This window comes from Ictalurus punctatus, chromosome 10, assembly GCF_001660625.3.
Source record: "Ictalurus punctatus breed USDA103 chromosome 10, Coco_2.0, whole genome shotgun sequence".
Classification (NCBI taxonomy): domain Eukaryota; kingdom Metazoa; phylum Chordata; class Actinopteri; order Siluriformes; family Ictaluridae; genus Ictalurus; species Ictalurus punctatus.
In genome coordinates, this window is record NC_030425.2 from 12,689,479 (window position 1) to 12,715,136 (window position 25,658).

Genomic DNA, 25,658 nt, shown 5'->3' on the forward strand with positions numbered 1-25,658 from the left:
CCCATATTGACTAGGAGCAGAGGCACGATTTTGGCAGTACAAAATGTACAGATCCATTAACCCAAAATGGCTTTAAGCCATTACAACCAGAGTGGTGAGATTCTCACATGATTTCTTTGTCCATTTGGCTCACTGAAATGGGATGAAGGTTTCTCTTAAATCATATTTTGATGCCCTTCTGTTTAATGAGAGGTGCCAAAAGTGTGGTTAATTAACCTGTTTTGGCAAAGCTTTGATTAGACTTGTACTTCTGTAATCTTTCATAATAGACACAAGAAGCAATTTTCCACTGGATTGCTTGCATGTCGTCGCGGTTTCCACCGTCACATAAGCCATGCCATAACCAAGTACTCTTGCATGTACTTATTCTTCTTACCCCAGGTAGAAATGGAGCTAGTGTAAACCACTGATTGGTCAGTCTATCAGTGAATTGTCCTGATTAATGTCTATGGTTGGAGTCACTTATGTACAAGTTTCTTTGACAGAATGTATGGCAACATTTCAATTACATATACAATGATAGCATTTTTTTGCATTTTAAGTACCTTTTTTTGGTACATTCAATAATGATACTGATACTGAAAATGAGTAACATAGTATTAATCAATTAGGGACATCATGATGTTTCCCCTGTTCAAATAATGGCCATGAAAATCACACACATACTGTATGTATTTGTAAAACATACATTATTAGGCGTGCTCTTCATAATGTTGGCTAGTTCATTTGAATTGAAGTGCATTAGCTAGCTGCAGTAGTTACCTTGGATTGAGTCAAGTTGCAGTAGTGAGTGGGTTTTGTTTCACTTTGGAAAAGTACTTCTGTATAGCTGTAATTCAAATATATTTAATTGTTTTCAGTGCATCTGAATCCTTTGTTGTTAGTGACCGATAATAACTGATCAACAAAGAATAATATACTGGGTAAGAGCTGTAATTCTCACTCATCTAGCACAGACTAGTCTAGCTAGCACTGCTAGCAATGAACTCCTCATGCTGAGTTTTGGGTTAATGTTTTATCAGGTTACTTGCATTGTTGTCCAGATTGCTGGCATTGCAGGCATCATCCAGATTGCTGGCATTAGCACGACAAAATACACTAGGCTTACATAATATATTGTCATGTCATATTTGATGTTGGTATCAGAGCATATTTTATACAAAAGTACAAAAGTAAATGAGCATAGTACCAGACTGATACCTCATAGTAGAGCTGGTATCAGTGTATCCCTAATGTCAGTTGTATCACAACGATTTAAGAGTAATTTTCATCTATTGATCAACACTTAGGATTTCATATCTCTATTAATCTTGATTTGACATTTTTCTATATGATCCCAATATCCTGGATGCAAATCCTGGGTTCTGGATTTGGACACATTGGACAAAAGTTACAACATGTGACTGAGCGAATTAGAGGGAAGTGTTAAGACACTGCATTACAGCATTCTACGTTGAAACAGAGAAATATAAACAAAGAGGTCAGAGTGGATCGGTGTACTTCATTAGTTCTTGTACCACTACAAGATCTGGGCTTGTAATGAATTGGATTAAGCTCTTCCAGTGTTGCTATAGGTTAATTACTATCACCCTAACTGTCTGTTTGTTTATGCGTGGCTACATGATGGAGGTCTATGTGTTGTGTTATTTTAATTGGACTAAAAGCAGCCTCAATCCTGGCAGGAGACAACAAACTCTCTCGGTTACGCTTGCTGCTGCCATTGTTTTATCTTCTGCCAGCATGAAGCTCCACAATTTGTCACTTTGCCCATTTTGCAGCTGAATGCTACCTAATATCTGTCAGCTCGTGTTGTCCTCCTGCATCAAAATGCTAATATTTTTTCATATATCCGTGGAATTTACACTTGGACTTTGACAGCTGATGAAGAGTGGCTCTCCACTTTCCTGAGAGCTTGCTATTAAAGTAATAGCATTTCCTTTCCAGGCCCCTGAAGCTGCTCAAATCGGATGGCACTAACGGCTCGTTGTCCTTCGCTCTTGCAGGGCTTTTCACCTGAGGCAGTCATTTGCAAAGTTATTCAAGAAATGGCTTATCAGATGGAGATTGACACCTTGCTCTGTGTGTAGTAAGCTAATTGGGCTTTAGGCCATTTTCTAGGGTGTCCCAATGCAAAACTGGTCCTAGGCCACTTTGTTAGCACACTATGCAAGGACAAGGTTTGGCTCCTAATGACATCCCACAATGCGCCTCAACATTTAGGATGAACATGCGCGCTATCTACTCTAGGGCATCCGAGATTGCAATGCAAATCAAATCAACTGACAAAAACACAAAAAAAGTAAAAAAAACTGGTTTAGTTGTAAGCCATTCCATTCATCCATTTGCCATACCGCTTGTCCTACACAAGGTCACAGGAAGCCTGTGTAGGAAATTTGGAAATGCCAATCAGCCAACAGCGCATGTGTTTGGACTGGCAGAATAAACCAGAGTACCTAGAGGAAACCCCAGAAACATTGGGAGAACATGCAAACTCCACGCACACAGGGCGGAGGTGGGATTCGAACCCCCAACTCCAAGGTGCAAGGCCCCTCTGCGAGGCTGTGAGCCATTCCAGTGTATGCATATATAGTAAATACAGATATATATTATATATTATAATAAGGGTGTATAATGCAATGGGTTTAAACCCGGAGTGACCGTTGGTTAAACAGGAAGGTTATTTTATTTTATTTTAATTTTTTTAAATTGAACAATTTTTTTTGGTTCCCAATTTTCCTAAAGATATTAACAAAATGGTAGCCTAATTTAAACACCATGACCCTGACCAGGATGCTGTAAATAACAAACAAAATAGCAAACCAAACAAACAAACAAACAAAAAAAACAATAGTGTACCTCCTATTCATATCTGCATTATGTGTATGTTTACAACACATTGGTTGATTCAGAAAAATGCATTCATATTCAGTTACATTCCTACTTCCTAAACATTTATACATACAGGGTTGGATTTAGTGATTTGGGGGCCCCAGGCAAAATAAATGACAGCGATATCAATCTTTTCAGCATTCTAACATCAATATTTAAATGTTCAGCATAGTTATTTAGCAATAATAATTAAAAATATGTAAGGTTTGCATTTTTAGGGTGCCCTTAGCTTCTGGGGGCCCTAGGCAGTTGCCTGTCTTTGCCTAGTGCTAAGTCCGCCCCCGAGTACATAGTGAATGTTAATCATTTTAATTGCTAAAATAAGTAATATGCCAGCAGTCTCTTGCAGCAGCCTTACTTTTGTTAGTATGAGCTAGCGGTTGGCAGTCGAATCACGCATAAAAATCGTTGATGTGCTGGGTTTTTATTTTTCAAAAGTGTCCCAATATTCCAATAAACTGTCCCCTTCATGACCTAATGCAGTCATTTCAAAGACACTTTCATTTCATAGGGACTGTTGTAATGCACTATGTACAGAACTTCTGGGCAATTTAGAGACACAGCCAGAATATTGTGCAGTTTGGCATGCAGGCTCGAGATTCGAAACTCCCTAAAGGCTTTCAGATCAACAAAACAGCTTTACGTTCTGAATTAATGCCAAACACATTTCAGTGTTTAAAATGCTTATTTACTAAACAAATCCCTGAAGGTAGAGAAGTCTCAGTCTTTATTCTGCCTGCACATGATTCAGAGCTAATAAATGTAAACGTAAAGTCATCCTCAACATGTCATTTTAAACCATTACAAATCAATTTCTTTACACAACTTAAGGCCCAAAAAACTATTAACAATAGTAAAAAACATATTTAGAGTGCATAACAAATGCATAACAAAAATGTGTTAAGCTGTTTCAGGCAACAATACGTCTATTTTACAAGGTTTCTTTGCTATAAGCATTTTTTTTTAAGTAAATACACAAAAGTGGTTAACTAGGCTCGGTGTTAAAGAACATTAAGTAGTACTTTCTAATGAGTCAGTTATAATATTTTTTAAAAATTAATAATTAATTTCTTTCTATAGTTTAGGTAACAGGGATGTACTTTCAAAGTTACCCCATCAATCGGTATCATAATATCAAGGAAAATAAAGATAAAAAATAAAAGAATCTACTTTTCTTCTGAAATTAAAATAAGATTGTGACATGCGAGCATGGCCGTTTTATCAGTGTATTATTTAACAGTAGCCAAACTGGTTCAAAATACCATTTGATCCAAGATTGTATTTATTGCTAACATTAACTAAGTCAGCTAGTCAGCCAGCTAGCTGATAGCAAACTAGCTACATTTGTCACCCATGGGATTTTGTTAACTGTCTCATTTTGCCATATTTTCAGTCATTTAATGGTATCCAAACCTGTCATTATAGGCCATAATAATCAAAAGTGTTTTCTTCTTTACCAACAGTGGCAGGCGGAGGTAGATTGCTATATCAGTTCTGTGGCTGAAGGTTTCTGCGAACAAGGTCAATTGTAATTGTTTAGCCTATTTCATGACACTGCAAAGTGAACTCACACATGATGCTCTCTGAATCAGGTTTTAATGGAACTAATGGAGAAAATCTCCGATTATAGAAAGATGTGAAATTCGATCCAAAGACCAATCTAATTAATTAAAGTCAGCCACCGAAGAGAAGTTAAACATCCAGAAAAACATGTTTTTGCATGAAAGCTTTTAGGTCACATCAGTCATGCCTATGACCTACAGGATGTAGCCATTTATTGAAACCTAATTCCACAATGAATGTCTCAACATTTCTCAACAGTGACAGCAAGCTGTAGACTCATTATCAGAGCTCCTTACTGCCAGTGATGGTTAATGTAATAAGAATAATCAGTGCTAAAAGTAAACCAGTATGAATGGAGTTCACTCATATCGTATGTCTGTTAATACCCTGGGACCTAGCCCCTATGGAATGGGTGATTTTACACTTCCCAAAAAGGAGAACAAGAAGCAACACAAGACAGAGAGATGATGTAGCCTGGAAACCCACCAGGAGGCACTCAGTAATCCATCCATCCATCCATCCATCCAATCGTCCATCCATCCATCCATCCACCCATCCATCTAATCATCCATCCATCCAATCATCCATTTTTTGTATGCTTATCCTACACAGGGTCGAAATGGAGCCTGGAGCCTATCCTAGGGAATTCAGGGCACGAGGCGGGAAACACCTTGATTGGGGTGCCAAACCATCAAAGGGCACAATCGCACACACACACACACACACACACACACACACACACACACACACACACACACACACACACACACACACAGAGAGAGAGAGAGACACACTCAGTAATCTCAAACAATAAAACAGAAAATGCATCTCCAAAACCGAATTCCCTTCATTGTGTGAGTGTTGCCCTTGAAACTGTGTCACCATTTCAAAATGTAGAAAATCAACAATGAAAGATTAATTGCTTGTATTTCACAAGGTTGTACAGCAATCAAACATAAGCTACAGTAACGATAGTAAAAGAAGAGAATCAAAAGCGAGCAGGTTATTTACAGTATGTCATTTTTATGTATAACAAGCTTTGTGACAGCCATTTAAACATTAAATAAATAAACAACTGGATGTTTTCATTTGGAACTTATTAATGACAGAAATGACACATTTTGGAAGATTTGTATCTGTAAATAAATAATGCATGCATACCTGTTTATTTTGTATATTTAAATTTTGAAAGTAAAAAAAAAGCTTATTCAGTGCAATGTCAAATGACAAAAAACAAAAAATGTTTTTTTTTTTTATCAGTTTTATTTCCCCTATAAAATCCCCCATGCCCCACTGTATGATATTCTCTTCTCATTGTAGTGCTGCTTCATTTGCAAAGTATTAAATAAAACTCGTCTATGGCAGGTGAAGTTGATGAGGCTTGATGGGTGTAATTTTTTGGATGCAGCACCACAGCTGGTGGGGCTGTGCCCAGCATCAAGGACACTAGGGAGGAAGCTATGCAAATGCACGCAGCTCGAGTCAATTATAAAGAAGATGAAAATGAAGAGGACCTCAGTGGCACTGGGGCTGGGGAACAAAAGCACTCCATCAAAACTCATGTTACACGTTTGGGAGAGGCAGTCATTAACGCTTAGGCTTGGAATTTAAGGCAGGGCGCGTTGTACGTTTTACGCACCACATCTACAAGAAAAGGTACAAGAAATAAATATGTTGGTTTAGGTACCAAGTCTAACACTAGCTTAATTTCATTTTATTTGCTAAAATTGGTCATGGCTGGAAACAGTCCATCATATGATGTTTACTTGCTTCTGTAGATCCCATTAAACAGATTTGCAGCACATGATGGGCTGCTGCTAAATGCTTTAGCAACATTTACCCTCGCAGCAAATGGGGCTCCCTAAATGTGCTGATTTATTATTACTGTAGTGAGCTAAAGAAAAAAGTGTGTGTGTGAGTGAGTGAGTGAGAGAGAGAGAGAGAGAGAGAGAGAGAGAGAGAGAGAGGGAGGGAGAGAGGGAGAGCATGTGTGTGTAGATTATCTTTCATGTCAGGAGCACTGAAGTTTCAGAGAAGATCCCATGGTGATTCTTTATTGCAGAAACTCTCTGCCTGAACCCGAAGGCCAGCTTTTGACTACTTTACGGTTCTCCATTGTTTCATATTCTTATTCCCACTGTGCTCTGATGAGAATGTGTTTCGGCTGCACTCAAACATAAATATTATTCCATTTTGCCAGAGGTGAGTTCTTAGTGAAATTTCTGAAAGGGGAAAGCTGCATCCTATAGCCATGCGCGTGAGATACATTATCATTGCGCATTATCATTGCGCTGTTATGAGATTCATATAGGTCATACGTTAATGTCCGAGAGGAGCTGCAGGCCATATTTGCATCCTGATTGTTTTAACAAGGACACATCTGCTAGAGCACCTTAAGCTCATTGTGTCCCCTGAAGGCATGCAGAAGGACCAGCCTGGCCTTTTCTTTCCTAGTTCAGGGCTCAGGATTTTGCAGATAACTGCTCCAAAATCCACTGTGACAGATGTCACAGTGCATCACCTCTATTTTGAAACATACCCTCTGATCCTGCCACAAAGGATAAAGAGTCCATGTGTGGGCCAGATCGTCCACGGACAAAGCTCCCATAAGGGCTTGTGGGCATGATGGGAGGTTCACCGATGATGACCCCACACAGTATCTGTGTTTCAAATGGTATACTTATATACTGTGTATACTTTATACTGCACCAGTCAAACACTAATTCAAAAAAGCGCATATCTTTTCTATAGTAACTTTGGAGATCTTTATTTTAGTCAGTGAGTTAAATGCTGATAAATATCAGCAAAATGCATCCATCTGCATGTTTAACATTCATACCTAAATGACTTTTCCAGCGTCTGTGCCTCTTTAGACTACACTGTTAACAATATGAAAAATAGTAAATCTGGGTATCATATTTAAGGAAGTACCAATCCTTATGCCCTGGCAGCTCCTCTGAAAAAGATGATTCAGGAACTGAGAGTGTGCAGCATGGAAGCTCATGTCCATCAACAGATCTCTCCTTATAGCTCAGTGAGTGGTCGTTCTTTGTATGGAGGATGCTCTGTGTAGAGAATGTCTAGGAGGTTGTACCACCATGTTAAACTCCCACCTCAATAGCATCAGAAAACAAGTCTTGACCGGGCTCTGTGAGCTGGCATGTTCCGCTCTAAACTAGCCGAGTTTGATTGGATAGTGATGTGCAACCTGTGGCACAAATGTGCTCTTTTGCATAGCTCTGGTCATGTCAGAATTCATTATACGAGAATTTTATTTGAATTTAATTTAGCCTTAAAGGACAATAAAAATACCCGTACACGTCCTACAAAGTGATATAAAAGTGACAATGTTTAAGCAAAGGAAAATAAAAAAAAACAGTTGACTATTCGACTAGTCTGTGCAACCCCTACTACATGTTATTTATCATAATAATATGCAGCTACTACATGCCATGTGAGAATGATACTATGTCTGATACTACACAGTCATATCACAACCTGTCATTCATATTAATCATACATTAAACTGTGTCATTTTTGTGCAGCATTTTCATGGTTATGTGACCCAAAATATATTTTGGGGTTAAGGCCAAAAATTACTCAACAAGGCTGAAGAATTTATGAATGAAATGCTGTTCATTATAGGATGCACTGCAGTATATCATGAAGACATATTGAATATTTGTTCAAAGTAGTACATCACCTGGGTATGTTGGTGATATGGAAATATTCATGTTGTTCAGATAATGTGTTTCACATACTGCATTGCTAGCTAGGATCTACAGTATAGGATTGAAGCTGCACTATTGAAAACTAGAGTTTTAAAGTTATTTCAGCTTTATTAATCAACATAAAAAAGTATTCTGAAAATAATAAATCAAGGTCTTTTTCAGGTCTCTTTTCCTGAATGTCTGAGTGCACACCAGCTCTCAATAACCTGCTGCTTTTTTTTTTTTTTTTTAAGCCATTACCTTAGTACTCACACTCCTACCCCACAGGCCTGGCCACGTTTTTCAGTAGGGGGTCGAACTTAATTATCGCTCAAATTAAAATGAACAGCCTTGGCTCAGAGAACAATGGCTGCTAAGACTCCACTGCACAAGCTAAATGTGCCATACCAAAGCAGTCCCTGTATTCATTCGGTGGCCACGGTCCAGAAGGCAGAGTGCTGTCCAGCCTGGGCTGCTGAACAAGGGGTTAAGAGGGAAAATTAAGCAACGAATAGTGTTTCACACCATGTGTGGTCTTTGTTTCAGAAGACAGGAAGCTGTTTGTGGGGATGCTGAACAAACAACAGACGGAGGAAGATGTCTATCGCCTGTTTGAGCCCTATGGAGTCATCGAGGAGTGCACAGTGCTAAGAGGTCCTGATGGGAACAGTAAAGGTAGGACCATTTTTGCTAATGCATAAAGATAGCTGTGCGGAGAATCTGCCAGGAAATCTTATTTGGCTTCGAAATGGCTTGTTATACAAAAAAAAAACTCTTCACAAGGGACATGTAATAGTCGTAAGGGAAACATAAGAGCATATCTGAGCCTGTTTATTTATTTTTTCCCTTTTTTTCAGACTCCATTTATTGCCCACTGAGGCTTTGAGGACACTGATAGACACTAATATAGCCTGACATTTAGCAAAGCACTGTGGGAGTTGTAGTTTTCCCCTGCTAGTTCTTATGAAAATTGCTGTGAGATTATTTCTGCAGCTTAGGAAGTAGCTGTGTGAATCTGCAGTTTTATGGATGAGAGGAAAAAGATGACTGTCAAAACAATTCTGATTTCTCCAAAGACGTTTGAGTATGAACGATTCCAGAGTTTTGAAAGAAAGTAAACGAATAATCAAAATCAATCATTTGAGCACTTTAACATGGTGTTGTTGTTATTGTTGTTTTTTTTTTTTTTTTTACCTGCCTCAGGAAGCAGAACATGGAGTTCTTTTTGATTGATGTGTGAACTAATGATGAAATGATATCAGTTGTTCTGTGGTTGTGTTTAGTATGCATAGACGTGCATGTGGCGCTAACTAGCTTTGCTGTTTAATCAGTGCAGTCGGGAGCACTGAGCCTGGAGCGCAGACAGCCTGCAGAGGACCAGCCTGCTGTGCTCCACCAGCTCCTGCACCTCCATCTAATGTTCTGACTCGCTTTCTCCACCATGTTTAATAAAATCACTCATTCTCTGTGTTTGCAGGCTGCGCCTTTGTTAAGTTCTCCACACATGCTGAAGCTCAGTCTGCAATCAGTGCGCTGCACGGCAGTCAGACCATGCCGGTGAGTACACATTCGTTCTCTTTCCTCTTTCATCTATATTATGACATTGTTACCATCTCGCTGCAATCTCTGCTGTTTAAAATGAACCACACATGGTCATGGTGTAATACCAGTTCCAAAGCATATATATTTCATCATTTTAATAAGATATGAAATTTCAGTGGTTCTCAAAGTAGGGACTTCTGGAGAACTCCAGGGATCCATGAACCATAGCCATGGATAGTTGGATACTTTTCTTTAATTTTGTTACAGAAATAACAACTCCCATTATCAAAGTTATTATATTTATTTTAGTTTTTATATTTATTATTTATTTATTTATTTACTCATATTTGACTGGTCAGTTGAATAATAATAATAATAATAATAATAATAATAATAATAAATCCAAAGCACCATAACTTAAAAGCTAGTTGGCTTATAAATAATGTCTACTTAGACCTAGTGTGAAAAAAAACCTCTATGGTTCTAATAAATAGCCAAAAAATTGTATGCATTTAAATAATGAGCCTCATATTTGAACGGTTGGATCACATACAGAGGGAATTTATTTTGCACTTAAAGGTATCCCTGGCTGCAAAAAGTTTGTGAACCTCTAGTCTCATGGCACTATATCCCCAGAATCTCACTTAACACCTTGCTGGACAAATCAAATGGGTGATCTTCAGTGAGTGAATCATCTGTGGAGTAAACATTTCATGCATAATTTTATCATTATAGAGCTGCACAAGGAATTATGTTATAATCGTGAGTGTGATTTTTGGCTTTCTCTATTACTTTCTCTAGTCTCTATTTTCTCTATTACAGTGACTGACTCATTGAATGAGCTTAGCTAAAAAAAAAAAAAAAGTTTAACAGGTTTTATTAGTGCTGCATTAAATCATGAACTCCACATTCTATTCAACCATATAACCATCCACCCATCTATCTATCTATCTATCTATCTATCTATCTATCTATCTATCTATCTATCTATCTATCCATCTATCTATCTGTCTATCTATCTATCTATCTATCTATCTATCTACAGCGTTGCTTGAAATTTGGTGAACCTTTTAGATTTTTCTATATATCTGCATAAATATAATCTAAAACATCATCCGATTTTCACACAAGTACTAAAAGTAAATTAAACAAACGAGACAAAAATATTATACTTGGCTATTTATTTATTGAGGAAAATGGTCCATTATTACATGTCTGTAAGTAGCAAAAGCATGTGAACCTCTAGGATTATCAGTTAATTTGAAGGTGGAATTAGAGTCAGGTGTTTTCAGTCAATGGGATGACAATCAGGCATGAGTGAGCATCTGTTTTATCTAAAGAACAGGAATTTATCTGAGTCTGATCTTCACAACACATGTTTGTGGAAGTGTATAATGGCATGAACAATGGAGATTTTTGAGGAAGTCAGAAAAAGAGTTGTTGATACTCAGTCTGGAAAAGGCTACAAAACCATCTCTAAAGTGTTTGGACTCCACCAATCCACAGTCACACATTGTGTACAAATGGAGGAAATTCAAGACCATTGTTAACCTCCCTAGGAGTGACCATCAAAGATCACTCCACGAGCAAGACATATAACAGTCCACGAAATCACAAAGGAATGTCTTTCACATTGACTAATATTAATGTTCACCATCAAGAGAACACTGAAGAACAATACTGTGCATGGCAGGGTTGCAAGGAGAAAGCCACTGCTTTCCAAAAAGAGCATTGCTGCCCATATGCAGTTTCCTAAAGATCACGTGGACAAGCCAGAAGGCTACTGGAAAAATGTTTTGTGGACAAATGAGATCAAAATAGAACTTTTTGGTTTAAATGAGAATCGTTATGTTTGGAGAAAGAAAAACACTTCATTCCAGCATAAGACCCTTATCTCATCTGTGAAACATGGTGGTGGTAGTATCATGGTTTGGGCCTAAGCACACAAGTCAATCTACCAAAGAATATTTAAAGAAGAATAAAGTTAATGTTTTGGAATAGCTAAGTCCTGACCTTAATCCAGGAGAAATGCTGTGAAAGGATCTGAATCAAGCAGTTCATTTGTGGAAACCCACTAACATCCCACATTTGAAGCTGTTAAAATTCGTCCATGCCGAAGTTCACATACTTTTGCCACTCACAGATATCTAAAAGTGGATCATTTCATTCAATAAATAAATGGCAAAGTTCAGTTATTTTTGTCTCATTTATTTAATTGGGATCTCTTTGTCTACTTTTAGGACTTGTCTGAAAATCTGATCATTTTTTCGGTCATATTTATACAGATATATAGAAATTCACAAACTTTCAAGCACCACTGTATCTATCTATCCCTCCTTCCACCCACTCACCCATTCATCTTTTAACCAGCCATCCATCATTATACATCATTATACTGCAGCATTATCATTATTCACCTCAGAAGATCTCTGGTACATATCGGGCCAAGGCCAAATTTGAAAAATAACAAACATTTGCCCTCCTTGCCTCAGGATAAAAAAACTCGACAAAACGTTACATCTTCTACTTTTACTGCAACCAGTGCTTATATATTTCACAGAGTATGTGCATAGTCAAAACATCTGGAGGAGTGGACACTGAGCTGCAAAAAGCCTTCTGTTCAACATGAGCAGACTCAATCAAAACTATTCAGCTTTACGCTCATTATTCAGGACTCTAAAATAGCACTGGAGTCTCGCGCACGTTTGCAACTGTGTGTTTGCTTAAATAAAACTCCTGCTGGCAGTGAAAGCTGAAGCTGTCAATGTGTGCCATATTAGGGTGCATGTTTTAATAGACAGAGAGAACAAAAGACAAACGAGTTGAACATGCTGCTAAAGCTTACTTGAATTTGAAAAGGATTAACTAGAGAGACAGAGCGGTAGAGGAGAGAGAGAGAGAGAGAGAGAGAGAATCAAAGAGAGGAGAAGCCTTAGCTTTTGGTGTGACAGAGGTCAAAGTAAGTGCAGTTTGCAGGTACTGAATGGTGAATCGCTATATATATGTATAGATATAGCTATCCATCATCTCTCTGTATTTCTGTTTCACACAAACACACACACACACACACACACACACACACACACACACACACACCCTCCCCTCACAGCTCTCCTCTCTCCATCCTCCTGGGATATTAGGCAATAGACTTGTTTACCTCACCTTTCACCAAATCGGCTAGTGAATTATTCATTGCTGTATAAGCACGGGGAGCAGAAAAAGAAGGCTGGAGAGAGAAAGAGACAGAGGAACTAGGAGGCATAAAGCCAGTGAATTGAACATGCATATAGCATTCTCATCGAGTAAATATGTCATAAAATCAGGCACACAGAGGTATGGAGGTGAGGTGGCTGACCCGGTCTGCTCCTCAGGTTCAGGGGAGGTGTTTAGTCCAAGCAGTTCGTTTCTTTATGAGGCATCATGGGAGAAATGTCAGCTCACTTCCAGCTGAACGTCAAAGGTCATGCACCCCAGGTTCTCCAGTGCCTCCTGGCTTCCAGTATGTTGAACATATGGAATGGGGGAATGGGGTTTAAGCATTTTAAGGCCAACACAGTACAAAAAAAAGAATTAAACCTGATATATAAAATATCACGGGAGGCTTGCTATAGCGGTCCACTAGCAAACACCATTGGCCAAGGCTATACTGTAGTTAAATGTAGTTGTTTGGATAGTTAAAGTTCTTGTTTCTATGTTGAAGCCTCTTTGATAGTGTTCACATTAGAAAGGGACAAAGCTACGGGTGATGCAATTAATTCCTATGTACATTCAGTGACAGCAGCAAGTATCAAAGCAACAGCCCGATTGAGATTTTCTCAGATCTATGCAAATTAGGTATTATGTAGTAAATCGACAAATCCTCAGACTAAGTGTCTGGCAAGGCGTCTGATGTTTCTTCAGTTTCTCAGGAACTTTAGTTCCTTCCTGCAAAGACTTGATGCACAAAAATGGAAGAAAGCCTAATAACTATGGTTTATTTTTATCCTGTCATATATGACTTCTCATTAAATATCTACTGTATCGAGACATTACAAAGAAAAAAGGTTGGAATAAAGTTGGTGTTTCTGGTGAGTGTATGTAGCTAGTACAGTTATCTTGCTAATCTGCCAGTGAAGGTAGTATGAAGCATATCATGGAACATGTAAAAACAAACAACCAATTTTCAAAATGATTCCTGTGTTTAATTTGTGATCAGCAGTTTAGCTTTACAGGCTATATACAACTACTATCATTTCTCCTCAGAACTAAATTACTGCTGGACAGTGCACACCTACAACTGACAACAGCAACAGTTCATACCCAAACAATAAGCGCCACGAGTATGGTAAATGGTCTGCACTTATATAGTGCTTTTTTAACCTTAACGGTTCCAAAGCGCTTTACACTGTGTCTCATTCACACCCCAATGGTAGTAGCGCTGCCATGCAAGGCGCTAACTTGCCATCGAGAGCAACTTGGTTCAGTGTTCAGTTCAGTTCAGGGTTCAGTGTCTTGCCCAAGGACACTTCGGCATGTGGAGTCATGTGGGCCAGGAATCAAACCGCCAACTCTACCATTAGTGGACAACCCACTCTACCACCTAAGCCACAGCCGCCCCTTATCACGTGCTAGTATGCACATAATGTGATGTTCTGATTTAGGGTTCTACATACAGTTTAACCATGTGTACACTTATCTGTCCATAAGATTCAGAATCCTTAAGACTGCAATCTGATTGCCTCCAGATTCAGAGCAAAGTAAACAATTAATAGTTTTGTTCATAACAGTTAATGGCGAGTAAATGTGGCTAGCTGTTAAAACTGTTAGCTGTGAAAGCAGATTTCTTTGTATTGTGTAGAGATAAAAGGTACCAGACTAGCAGTCTGAAAGGTTGTCTGAGACCACAGAGGGACAACCTGAATTTCTAGATTTAACAGCTTTTCTTGGTTGGTGTCAGTGTTGATGTATTCGCTCCCATCAGCTTTGATATTTCCAATCTGAGGCTATTAAATCTTTTAACATTGGAAAAGGTTAAACCTATGTAATATCCATCATATGAAGCTGACGCACAAAAAATGTTCAATGTGAATGGTTTGACCTCATGTATGATCTTCTTGTTAAATTACTGTATATGCATTATTGTATTGGGAAAGCCAACAACACCAACAGAGAATTCTGCCTATGTTACTTGACATATAAGACACACATTCAATTTGTTGTTCCCCTATTTACTGTACCACTGTATATTAAGGTCACTAATTATGAACCATAGCAGGGCATTCAGCCCCAGTGCCCAGCTATCACCCATAGGTATAGCTCTAGTCCAAAGTAAGTTGGAATTGAATTCTGAATAGAAACGTTTAAAAAAAAAATGTATTCATAATTTGCGATACTTTGAGATTGAGTGGCCTTGAGGTTTAAGCATTTTGAATGCAAACATTGTAGCTCATAGAGGCAGCATCCTCCCTCACTAGGATCACATCCTTGTGCCAAAGCACACTACAGCTCCTCTCTCTATGCATTACATTCATGCACACATGTATGCTCTCTCTCTCTCTCTCTCTCTCCTACATTGTCACATCCGTATAGGTCAGACCATACACACTAATCTGATTTCCCATCTCAGGAAGCTCTTACTGAATGCATCAGGCCCAGATATAACTAAGTGAATGCATTCGTGAGTATGTGAGACCTTAGAGCTGAATATGTTATGTATTTGTGTGTGCAGGTGTGTCGGGCTTGTGTGTAAATATATATATATATATATATATATATATATATATATATATATATATATATATATATATATATATATATATATATATATATATATATAATGTGTGTGTGAGTGTGTGTGTGTGTGTGTGCATGCGTGCTAGGGTAATGACAGGTCAGATCAGATGTCTGGTCATAACAGGATCTTCATTCCAGACACGCACGTCCCCTCCGTCTCTCCTTCACTCCTCATCTCACAGTTCGGACGTGGCACAATTAAAAATTTACACCCTCATGCTGTAGAGCAAATTGGCAAGCTTCAGGAAGGGCCTTGTATGACACACGTCCTGGGACAGAATTACATTCGGAGAAGTTTAGGGTCGTGCAAACTTTGACCTCTCATTTCCAGCCGTGTGTATACGTTAGGGATCAGCCTTATCTCAACAAACATAGGGAGAAAAATTAAACTGCAGAAGCTATCTGGTAGTAAGATCTGCTGTGCACAGAGGAATTCATGCTCACACCCTGAGGCACAATGCCGCTGGGTAAGGCAGTACTCCTTTGTGACTGTGCAGCTATATGGAGACCGATTTTGAGAGAACAACTGGTCCAACATGAAAATATAATATGGGGTTTTTGTTAAGGAAGCTTTTCCGTGCATACTGCTGAGATGTGATGATTTAGGGGAAATTAAAGCAAATGTAATATAAAGGATGCAGAATGTAATCAGTGAATTTGGCATATACTTACTGCCTGCCTACAGTTGATAACCAAATCTACATATGGAAAACATTCCAACCATTACTTCTGAATTTATTACTGAATTAATTTTATTGGGACACTTAAACATTGTAAAACTATGGTACAGTATCTGATTACAGTTTGAACTGATAAGGCTTATGTCCAGTAACATAATGGAAGTGTCACATTCATTGCATAAGAAAAAACACTCTTAGCTAACAAGCTTTTAGTCATCTTTAAGCAGACTGACTGTTTTACCACTGCGTTTCTTAAACTGGGATTTTCCCAGACTGCCGCACCTATTCTAATGAGAATGCTTGATTGACATCGCTCTGTCTGAGACTCCTAACCTGCTTCACCACTCAAGCAGAACTAAATACAACGACACCAGCATGGAGACTTGGGATTTTTCAGTCATGAATGTACCGACTGATCACAAAGGCAGCATTTGCCTGGGGTGCGTTTCTCGTACAAAAGACGTAGCTCGCTGCTTAACCACCGTAGTACGATCTATCGTTGCATCATTGGACACAGCACCATGGTAGCTGTGTTGCAGATCCATCATTTGACCCTCGTTGGTCAAACAACGTAGAGCTGTCATAATGTTGTTACGCAGGGGGTGGAGTAATAACTTCCGCTTACATCGAATATCAAACTCGCCGCATTGACACTGGAGAGCCGTTCATTGCAAGACAGATGCTGAATACGCAAAATACACACATGTTTAGATGTACTCTGTGAGTGGCGTAGCCTTTACCTTGTATTGTTCAGTAAAAAGCTTTCTCCACAGTTCACGTCATTTCCCTGCGACGCTGTATAAATAACGAACATGGAAGAGGCTCTGATTTTTTCCCCACGGAATCGCACTATTTTCAGATGTTCCATATCTGCTGGTGTGATTAGTTTATTGGGATTTCTATTGTATGGCAATAATTTGCCATTGCACTCGAGCACGCATGCACACTCTTCAAAAGCTATAAAAGATTTTTGACAGAATAAAAGGTATATAAGAGAGTGTGTGTGTGTGTGTGTGTGTGTGTCTATGTAATCGTCATACTATGCAACACACTATAGGTGTCCCTGTAGCTCAACTGGTAGAGCAAAGCAATAGCAAATGTCATGGGTTTAGTTCCCAGAGAAGTCACTTTGGCTAAAGTCAAATGCATAAATGTAAATATACTACAATTGGCATATACTATGAGCATCTGTCTCTTTTCTGATCCCAAAGGGTATGATGATTAAAGTTCACGATTTTTTGTAAATGTATTTTTATTACCTTATTGAATATAGAAGCAACACAATTCCAATGAAAACAAAGAATCAGTTTTTTTAAACACATTAAAAAAAAACAAAACAACATTTCAACATTTGAAATCGAACCCCTCGTCCTTGTCGTGGGAGGTGGAAACAGACTGACTCTGGCTTATGGGGCTCTGGTGAAGTTGTGTGCTGGTGTATGGTGTATGGCATTCAGTTTGCTGTTCACTGACAGAGAAGTTAAACGCCTTCACCAGTTGAATTGAAATACAAAATAAAATATCCATTTGTTGACCAAATAAACTGTTTTGTAATACGTATTTAGAGTAAGTGCTTTTCTAATATACTGGACATACATACAGTAGTTAATGTGGAAATGAGCACATAACAGCAACTTATAGTAATGTCAGGTCAAAATGTAAGCAGTTGTTGAGTGAAGCTGAAGGATGTCTACCATGCAATGTCATCCTTTATAAAATACCTGAATAATGTGATTAATAATGAGTCTGATTATGAAGCATATGTATGGAATAGAATACAAACTTTTAATGACTTTGCAGTGGTGAGCCACCATCACATACATTACAGCCTTTAAGTAACTGAAGTTGGCTATGTGAAGATTTAGTTAATATACAACATAATAGCCGTGACAATATAAGCCAAACATGACACAAAACATATATTTTATTTTAGGACTCAAATAATTCTTAAGAAAGATCTTCTTTGTCTTAAGCCACAGCATAAAAACTATTAAAAAACACATGTCAAGAGCCTATTTTAAAACCAATACACATTAATATAATAAATTGATATTCAAATTAAGCTGTGCCTTATTACTGCCACAAATCATTGATGAATCACTCACGTTCAGTTCATTTCAAATTATTATTAGCCACCAAAGTGTTTCTATCCATCCCTCAGGTGCATCAGGAGCAGGTGTTCTAATGACTCTAATAAAAACAGTATATATGTGTGTGTTCCAAATGATAAACAATGGCAGCTTTACAAAGAATCCTACATCTTCAGCACAGAAGGCGACACAGAAGTCAGGCAGTGTATATAAATGCCTACATCAGGACCACTTTTCCCCGACTTGACTCGCTATGACTCTCTGATGATGACATGATAAGAAAATTCTGGCTTCCCAGGACCAAGGTCGTTGAATTGCTACAGGCTATGAAGACACACCTTCAGAGGTCCACTAGACAAAATTTCACCTTAAGTCCAGCAGTGCAGTTCTAAGCTGCACTGCTGTGGGAAGATTTATGGAGGTGGTTGTTGATGGCCTGGCAGGGCGTCTTCAGTCAGCAAGGCTGTGACAGCAGTTACACCTTTGCTGCAATTCTCCATAACATTGCAGTCAGGGAAAATGTGCAGCTTCCTGAGGAGGAAGAGGGGGATCATGCTGGTGCTGCTGATGATGAAGAAGATGCTGTTTCTGATGACGATGATCTTTTCCACCCACATCAAGGCAGAATGCGTCCTGCAGGAGCAGAAGCTAGAGAGCATATAATTCAGCATATGTTTGGCTACTAATTTTAATAATGTTCTATTATTTGTTCCTTTTCCTCAGACATAAGTTGTGTTAATAAATATATAGTGTTTTGCCTACCTTGGTCTATTTTTTCCCTGGCACCATAAATTGAAACACTTTTACAAACAAGAAGCATATATTTTCTAAGAAGATCTCTATTGAAAATATTCCATATTCTGTTCTATTTCTGTGAATATGACACAAACCCACGTACACTGACATGTAATCCTATTAAGAAAATCAGAGATGTATACACATATAATTCATTAATTTGGGCATATTGCCTATAAAATGTACACTGTGGTTTGAGAAATTATATTTTACTAATATTAAAGTGAATTTATATTTTCAGATATGTAATTGAATGCATTGTACATTTTCAGAGCGCTTTTCTGACACTACACTCAAACACTGCATATATGTACAGTACAGAATACGTTTATATAAGTAAAAACCATTAACATACATGGTGTGTTCTAAAAAACATTGCTATATGAGACATTTATTGTTGGAAATGTTGTAACAAAGATTGGCGCTTGTAAATGATAAAATAACACGCCTTTCTTCGCACAAACGAGGCAAAGGCTGCGTTCCAAAACGACAATGCTTTCGGATGGCACTTGGAATGGAGAATAATTGCGATAGTCATGCAGGAAGATCATTTCAAACTGAATTTGTATTAAAAATAACATAATACGTAAAATCTGAGCACCACTACTTTAAGCCACTTCCAAATCTCTCAATGTTTGCAGAACTCTTAACAATATTGCTTTAAAGAGAAATGTCAGTGAATGTATGTATCCTTTTCGAAAGACTGCAACTACGCTGAAAAGATGAACTTGCAGTCTGGAGTGGATTTTATGGGCCTGAGTGTCGTTATGGAGAAGAGCAGCAAGTGCAGGATAATCCGACCTTATTGCCTCGAAGCAAAGGCACGGAGACAGATTTGTGGAGTTAGCATGATATCAGATATATAGCTTAGTTAGCTCCTTTACACCTCATTCATGCAGACACCTTGTGGGCTTGAAAAGGACCACGGTGCCCTTGTTCAAGGGCGTCTTGTGAAGACACACTCCTCCACACTCCTCTTTTTGATTCCAAAGCACCTCTTTCCTCCTATTTTTCCCTGCACATTTTATTCTCACAGTTGAATCCATTTCTCCAGGCCCACGGCTAGTGGGAATTCTCCCATTCACTCAGCGGCTTAAAATTTAATGAGAGTTTTACTTCATTGTTCACCCACTTCTCTCTCTCTCTCTCTCTCTCTCTCTCTGTTTCTCTGTCTCCGCACCAGCAGGCCCGATATATTATTGTTAGGTTTGCTGAGAGACACTATGCATACCGGAAAGAAAAGTCTGGTATATACTTCTTCAGGCCAACCCTGTTGTCAGGAGTACAAGCTAACAAACATTGCAATGCAACAATCCTTCACATCTGCAGAGTTAGGAAAGCTCACTGAGTTCCTGGTGCTGTGCACAGTCAGTGCTTAAACAATGAAATCAGAATTAATAGAATAAGGCCCTGTCCACACGTATATGGATATTTTTTAAAATATAGTTTTTACCCCTCTGTTTTCATGTTTCTCCATCCACACAAAAATGCAAAAAACTATTTGAAAATGCTCACATAAGCCAAGTGTTAACGTCATAAATTGTTACATCAAACGTCTCAAGACTAATGCAGCGTGTTGAACGGTAAAGAAGCCGAAATGTCTAAAACCTCATTTTTGAAATAACGTCTGTATGTTAATTGACCTAAAGCAAATACTTGTATATACATTATGATTCAATTGAAGGCACTTTGTTTACTGTTGATACTCTGAGCAGCCTTGTTGATAGGCATTTTCTTTGGTTTTTCCTAGTCATTGGTTGAAATTTGCTTGGTTTCCATGTGGCTGAAACACCAAAACACAGAAAAATTATGCTTTTAAAAATGATATATATACATGTGAATGTGCCCAAAGACTGCTGATCAGAGATCAGTTTTTGGCCAGGTACATTGCTCTTACTTCAGTTAAATGGGCAAAGAAAAACACGTTTCAGATATGTTGTTCTGTTATTAAAACCGCACCACCATGTTAAAGCTTTCAGGCAATTTAATACTTGCAGATTAAGTTCAGCAGCTGAAGAACCTTAGCATATAACTACAGAGGATAAAAAGGTCTATTAATAGAATATAGAGTAATAGAAAAAGAAATAGACCTGCTCCTTTTCTCATTACTCCAACAGTCAGGCCTTGGCCAGCTTTTAATATGCTTCACTGGTTGAATGTGAACAGCATGAGGCACTTTTTGATATTTCCAGTTTCACGCTGTGACAGACTCCCTCAGAGTTACACGCAGCAATCATTTTAACAGGTTTGGTGATAAAAAGTTGGAGTGACACAAGATAAGTCCGTGTACTGACGTGCAGTCTTGCGCTGGTGCGGAGGATTGGAGATGGAGGGAACTATGGCAGCTTGAAGCAAATAACTATCGACTCAGGCAATGATAAACCTGGTTTTTGTCTTTTATATATGGACAGAACGGATCTCTACCTTTGCTACAATTGCCATATGCAATGCCACGAACTATGCTTTCTTCTTCAGATTTTTAAAAAGGTCTATCAGTTCAAACTCTAAAAACAGAGTGGACTGTATTTCTTTTTCCATTATTTCTGTTGAACCCTGCAAATCTCCTCGTATACAATACAAAGGCATCGAACCAGAAAATGAGATGTGATTGATGTGTTCTCAGCCTCCACTGCAAGTTTCCTCTGGGATAAAGGAAAGGAAACCATCCCCCAGCAAAAATGGGTGTGAGAAGGAGGATTGTGCCCTATAACTGGCCCTAAACCATGGTGATAAGTAATGATTGGGTTTGGATGTTGAGGTACACATGGTTTGTGCACACAGCCAATAAAAGGCGAGTCGTCTAAGGCAAGTCCAGCTTCCCTGCTTCCACTAGCTACTAACAGGCTCAGAGGAATCTCAGTGAGAGTCTCAGATGATATCTTCCAGCCCTGTCAGATTGCTTCAAAAGTTCAGCTTTTTCATTCTGAACAGGTACAGGCACAAATTCATCATTGCATTCATCAAACACTCCCTGAAAAAATATGACAAAATACACTGTCAAAAAAAGGTGTTTTATGGGATCCAGGTTTGTTCTTTAAAGTACGAACAATGTAAATGAACCCTTAAAGATAGAAGATTGGTTCTTAAAGGCCAATCTTAAAGATATATTACATTCACTTTCACAAAGGAAAGATGTACTCCGATGGTGTCACCCACATGTCAAGTTGTGTACCATAAGAATTCAGTTTATGACCTTGTTGTTTGAAAGTTTACACTACAAAATTGTTGTATTTATTCAGCTTATCCGAATTTTTTACAATAGATTAAAATTCAGAATCTAATCCCTACAAATTATTCCCTATACACATTTATTTCCGCATCGGTTTCTTTTTTTCTCTTGAAGTTAATGTTACAGTCATGTTACAGAAAAACAAGAAAGCACAAATACCTCTGTCCTGAAGACTAACAAATGGCGGAAAATGTGCTGACAGTGGAGACTCCTTCCATACATGTTAAATAAATGTCTCCTTACAGAAATAATCACCATATATTTGTTAAATACCAGCATGGTTTTTAAATGTATTATTAATATCCTTAGATTATGTGGAGTGTCCCCGATAGTTCCTGTGAGAGTTGTTACTTTAAAAAAATGAAGAAAAAAAAATATATTACCAAGAGAAAATATATTTAATATATTCAAATGTATGTAGTATTTCCTATTATAAGATGACAGTAAAACAAATATAAGATTATTAAGCCTATTTGTAGACATTTCAACTAATTTCAAGCTTGAAATTTTCTTATTCTTGTCACGTAATGAGGCTTTAGACAGATGAAAGTGCAGATAAGAGCTTTATTATAGACGAGATAGGCAGACACAGCTAGTGATGGCGCTTTCAAAACACTGCTACATGAAGCTTCTAAATCTTTGTGACACATTTGTTTCGAATCAGTGGTTCGGCGCTTGTATCAAGTGGGGCAAGTCACGTGATTTCAGCAAACGGGGCTTCGTTACGTCATTACTGTTTTGAAATTTCCATGTTTCGCCGCTAGGGGGTGTTGATCTCCAGGTGAACGAACGAACCAGTGTTTAATGTATAATTTGAAGTGTTCTCTGGTAAGTTTTATTATGTAGGTTTATAAAACTGAAATGATTCAATAGTGTTAGTACGGATCGATGGTCAGTGCTCGCATCAGGATGCCTTGTTAATCATCTGACGTGAAATCCCACCAAATTTCCTGATAAAAATATAGAAGACATGGACAGATGTTGTGAGTTATTACATAGGCGAGAGAGAATTTGAACAGTTTTGCACTTATTAATCTTAATTTTTCATGACCAAAATAACCTATAGCTAGTTATTCACAATGAGGAGCCTACAGGTTACAAAACCAATCATGTAGTTGTCAGACAGATGTTAAAAATTCACATTTATTTATTAAAAAAAAAAAAGAAACAAAACACCCAACCTAATTTAATTTAGCCACTCTTCACCCAGTATTCGAACCCAAGGCAGCAGTGTAGCAAACACTACCGGCTCCCTCACACACTTCCTTGTTTGACATAAACACCATGTAGGTTATAATTCATCAACGCTTGTCTGACTCGTGGTCAAGGTTGTTTCAGATCAACACCTGCAAGTGACCACTAGGTGTCACCGTAGAGACGGGTGTTGATTGTTTCGAAGCCTCGATACAATACGGCACATTTGCTTCAACTGCTTCAGTGTTCCACGAAGCTTCGCTCTGCCCACCAGTAGACAAATCCAAATCATGAAACACAGGCGTAATAAGAACAAGCAAAAGGTCAGGCGAATGGCAAACCCAAAAACGAAAAACTAAAAGCGAGATCAACACTGGACACGAGACCACAGACCACTGGCTTGGTACGGTGAATACACGCAATACTTCACAATGAACAAAGAGACATGAGGGGTTTAAATACTAAACGAAATCAAGGGTGAAAAACAAAACATCTGAATACAATGATAACACATAAGGGAAACAACCAACAGCAATAAAGGGGGGGAGACAGGACATAAACCATAACAAAACACACGTGTCAAAAGTAAACAAAGTCAATGTCACTGAAAAACCCGGAAGTGTATAATCGCGCGTCGTGTTTCAGAGCACGCTGCGAACTCCAGCACTTTGCGCAAGGGGAAATCATGACAATTCTGTCAAGAGATAATTTAGCTTCTTTCTAGAAATAAGTGCTGAATTAGAATTAGCTAAATTATCTGGAAATAGAATTATCTCAAGTTTGAAATTAATAACATATGTCTAGAAATATGTGAGATTATCTTTTATTAGGTTTATTGTAATCTTATAATAGGAAATACTAGATACATTTTAAGTATATTCTAGATATTTTACTTACTAAGTCATTTTTTGTTGTGTATAAATGATAAGGTATTAGAACAACCATGTTAAGATAAAATGTGATTGAAGTACAGCTGGAACTACTGTCAGAGTTGCAGTTATAGAAAATGGGTCAACACCTTCTGAACCAATCAGATTCAAGAAATCAGCAGTGCTGTGGTATAATAATAGTAATAGAGTCCACAGCCTGAATACTTTTGGTTTTACATTTACATTTATTTACGTGGCAGATTTATTTGAAGTTAAAGCTGGGATCTTTCCCAGTAAGATGACATCTACCTTGTTAGTGAATTTGAACATGAAATGTAATATGCCAACAAAAGCTTGCCCATCTCTAGGGCTGGATGTATTTACAAAATTTTGAGTAAGTTGACCAGATCTAACTGAATAACTAGAACGAGTGAGACACATCTGGTGTTCTTTTGTATCATGGTTTTGAATGAAGGAGACAGGCTTACCCGAGAGCTCCCCAAGGTCAGAATGGGATCATGCCCATCAGTGATCATGTCAGCCTTAAATCAGTTTCCTAGTCTGTTTGACTTTGGGAAAGCAGTGTTAAGCTTTATTGAATGAAGACATAAAATGTTATGTAAAACGATCAGAAGGTCTCTGTGTCAATCAGCCTGATGCAGGAAGGTTACAGGGTTAATAGATTGTCGTTGAATTGGTTTGCAAGCAGGATATTTCCTTGTATATAAAATAACAAATAAAAGACTTGTATAACATTTTATCTTTTATTCTTTTTTGCTTATATGTAATAATTTATCTTCAGCTTCATACATGTACTACAACCAAATGCCAGTATCTGTATCTTTATCTGTTTAGTGCTCCAAATATTCATATCTGCACCTGTATTTAGCTTTAAGTCCAATCTGGGCTTGGCCTAAAATTAAATATGTACTCTATTTGTATTTGTATCTGTTCAGAACACATTATCTGTCCATTCAAATAATGTATTCATATGTAGCTACATCCCTCTTAGGAAGTTTACTACACAAACCAGTTGGCAGTAGGAACCTCTCTACTGAATAGACACTGAACACAGAATGCAATCAGCAATCTTTTCCATTTGTGTCCCCTTTCAGGGTGCCTCATCCAGTCTGGTGGTCAAGTTTGCTGACACAGACAAGGAACGCACCATCCGGCGCATGCAGCAGATGGTGGGCCAATTCGGAATCTTTAACCCAGCCATCGCGCTGCCCTTTAGCACGTACAGCAGCTATGCACATGCGGTGAGTTCCTGTATTCCTACTGAACAGATCCATCACCCTCTTCCTACTCACTCTGCTGTGTCT

The 25,658-nt window shown here is 38.2% G+C and overlaps 1 protein-coding gene across 4 annotated transcripts in view; it reads left to right on the top strand.

Moving 5' to 3' along the window:
- celf5a (cugbp, Elav-like family member 5a) overlaps nucleotides 1-25,658 on the top strand; it is a 219,708-nt gene that overhangs the window by 165,269 nt on the left and 28,781 nt on the right. For all 4 annotated transcript variants that reach the window (XM_017478655.3, XM_053683197.1, XM_017478659.3 and 1 more), the window contains exons 4-6: nucleotides 8,709-8,837; nucleotides 9,640-9,719; nucleotides 25,449-25,595. In XM_017478655.3, coding sequence (XP_017334144.1) covers nucleotides 8,709-8,837; nucleotides 9,640-9,719; nucleotides 25,449-25,595 — 356 coding nt within the window. The remainder of the gene's footprint in view (nucleotides 1-8,708; nucleotides 8,838-9,639; nucleotides 9,720-25,448; nucleotides 25,596-25,658) is intronic.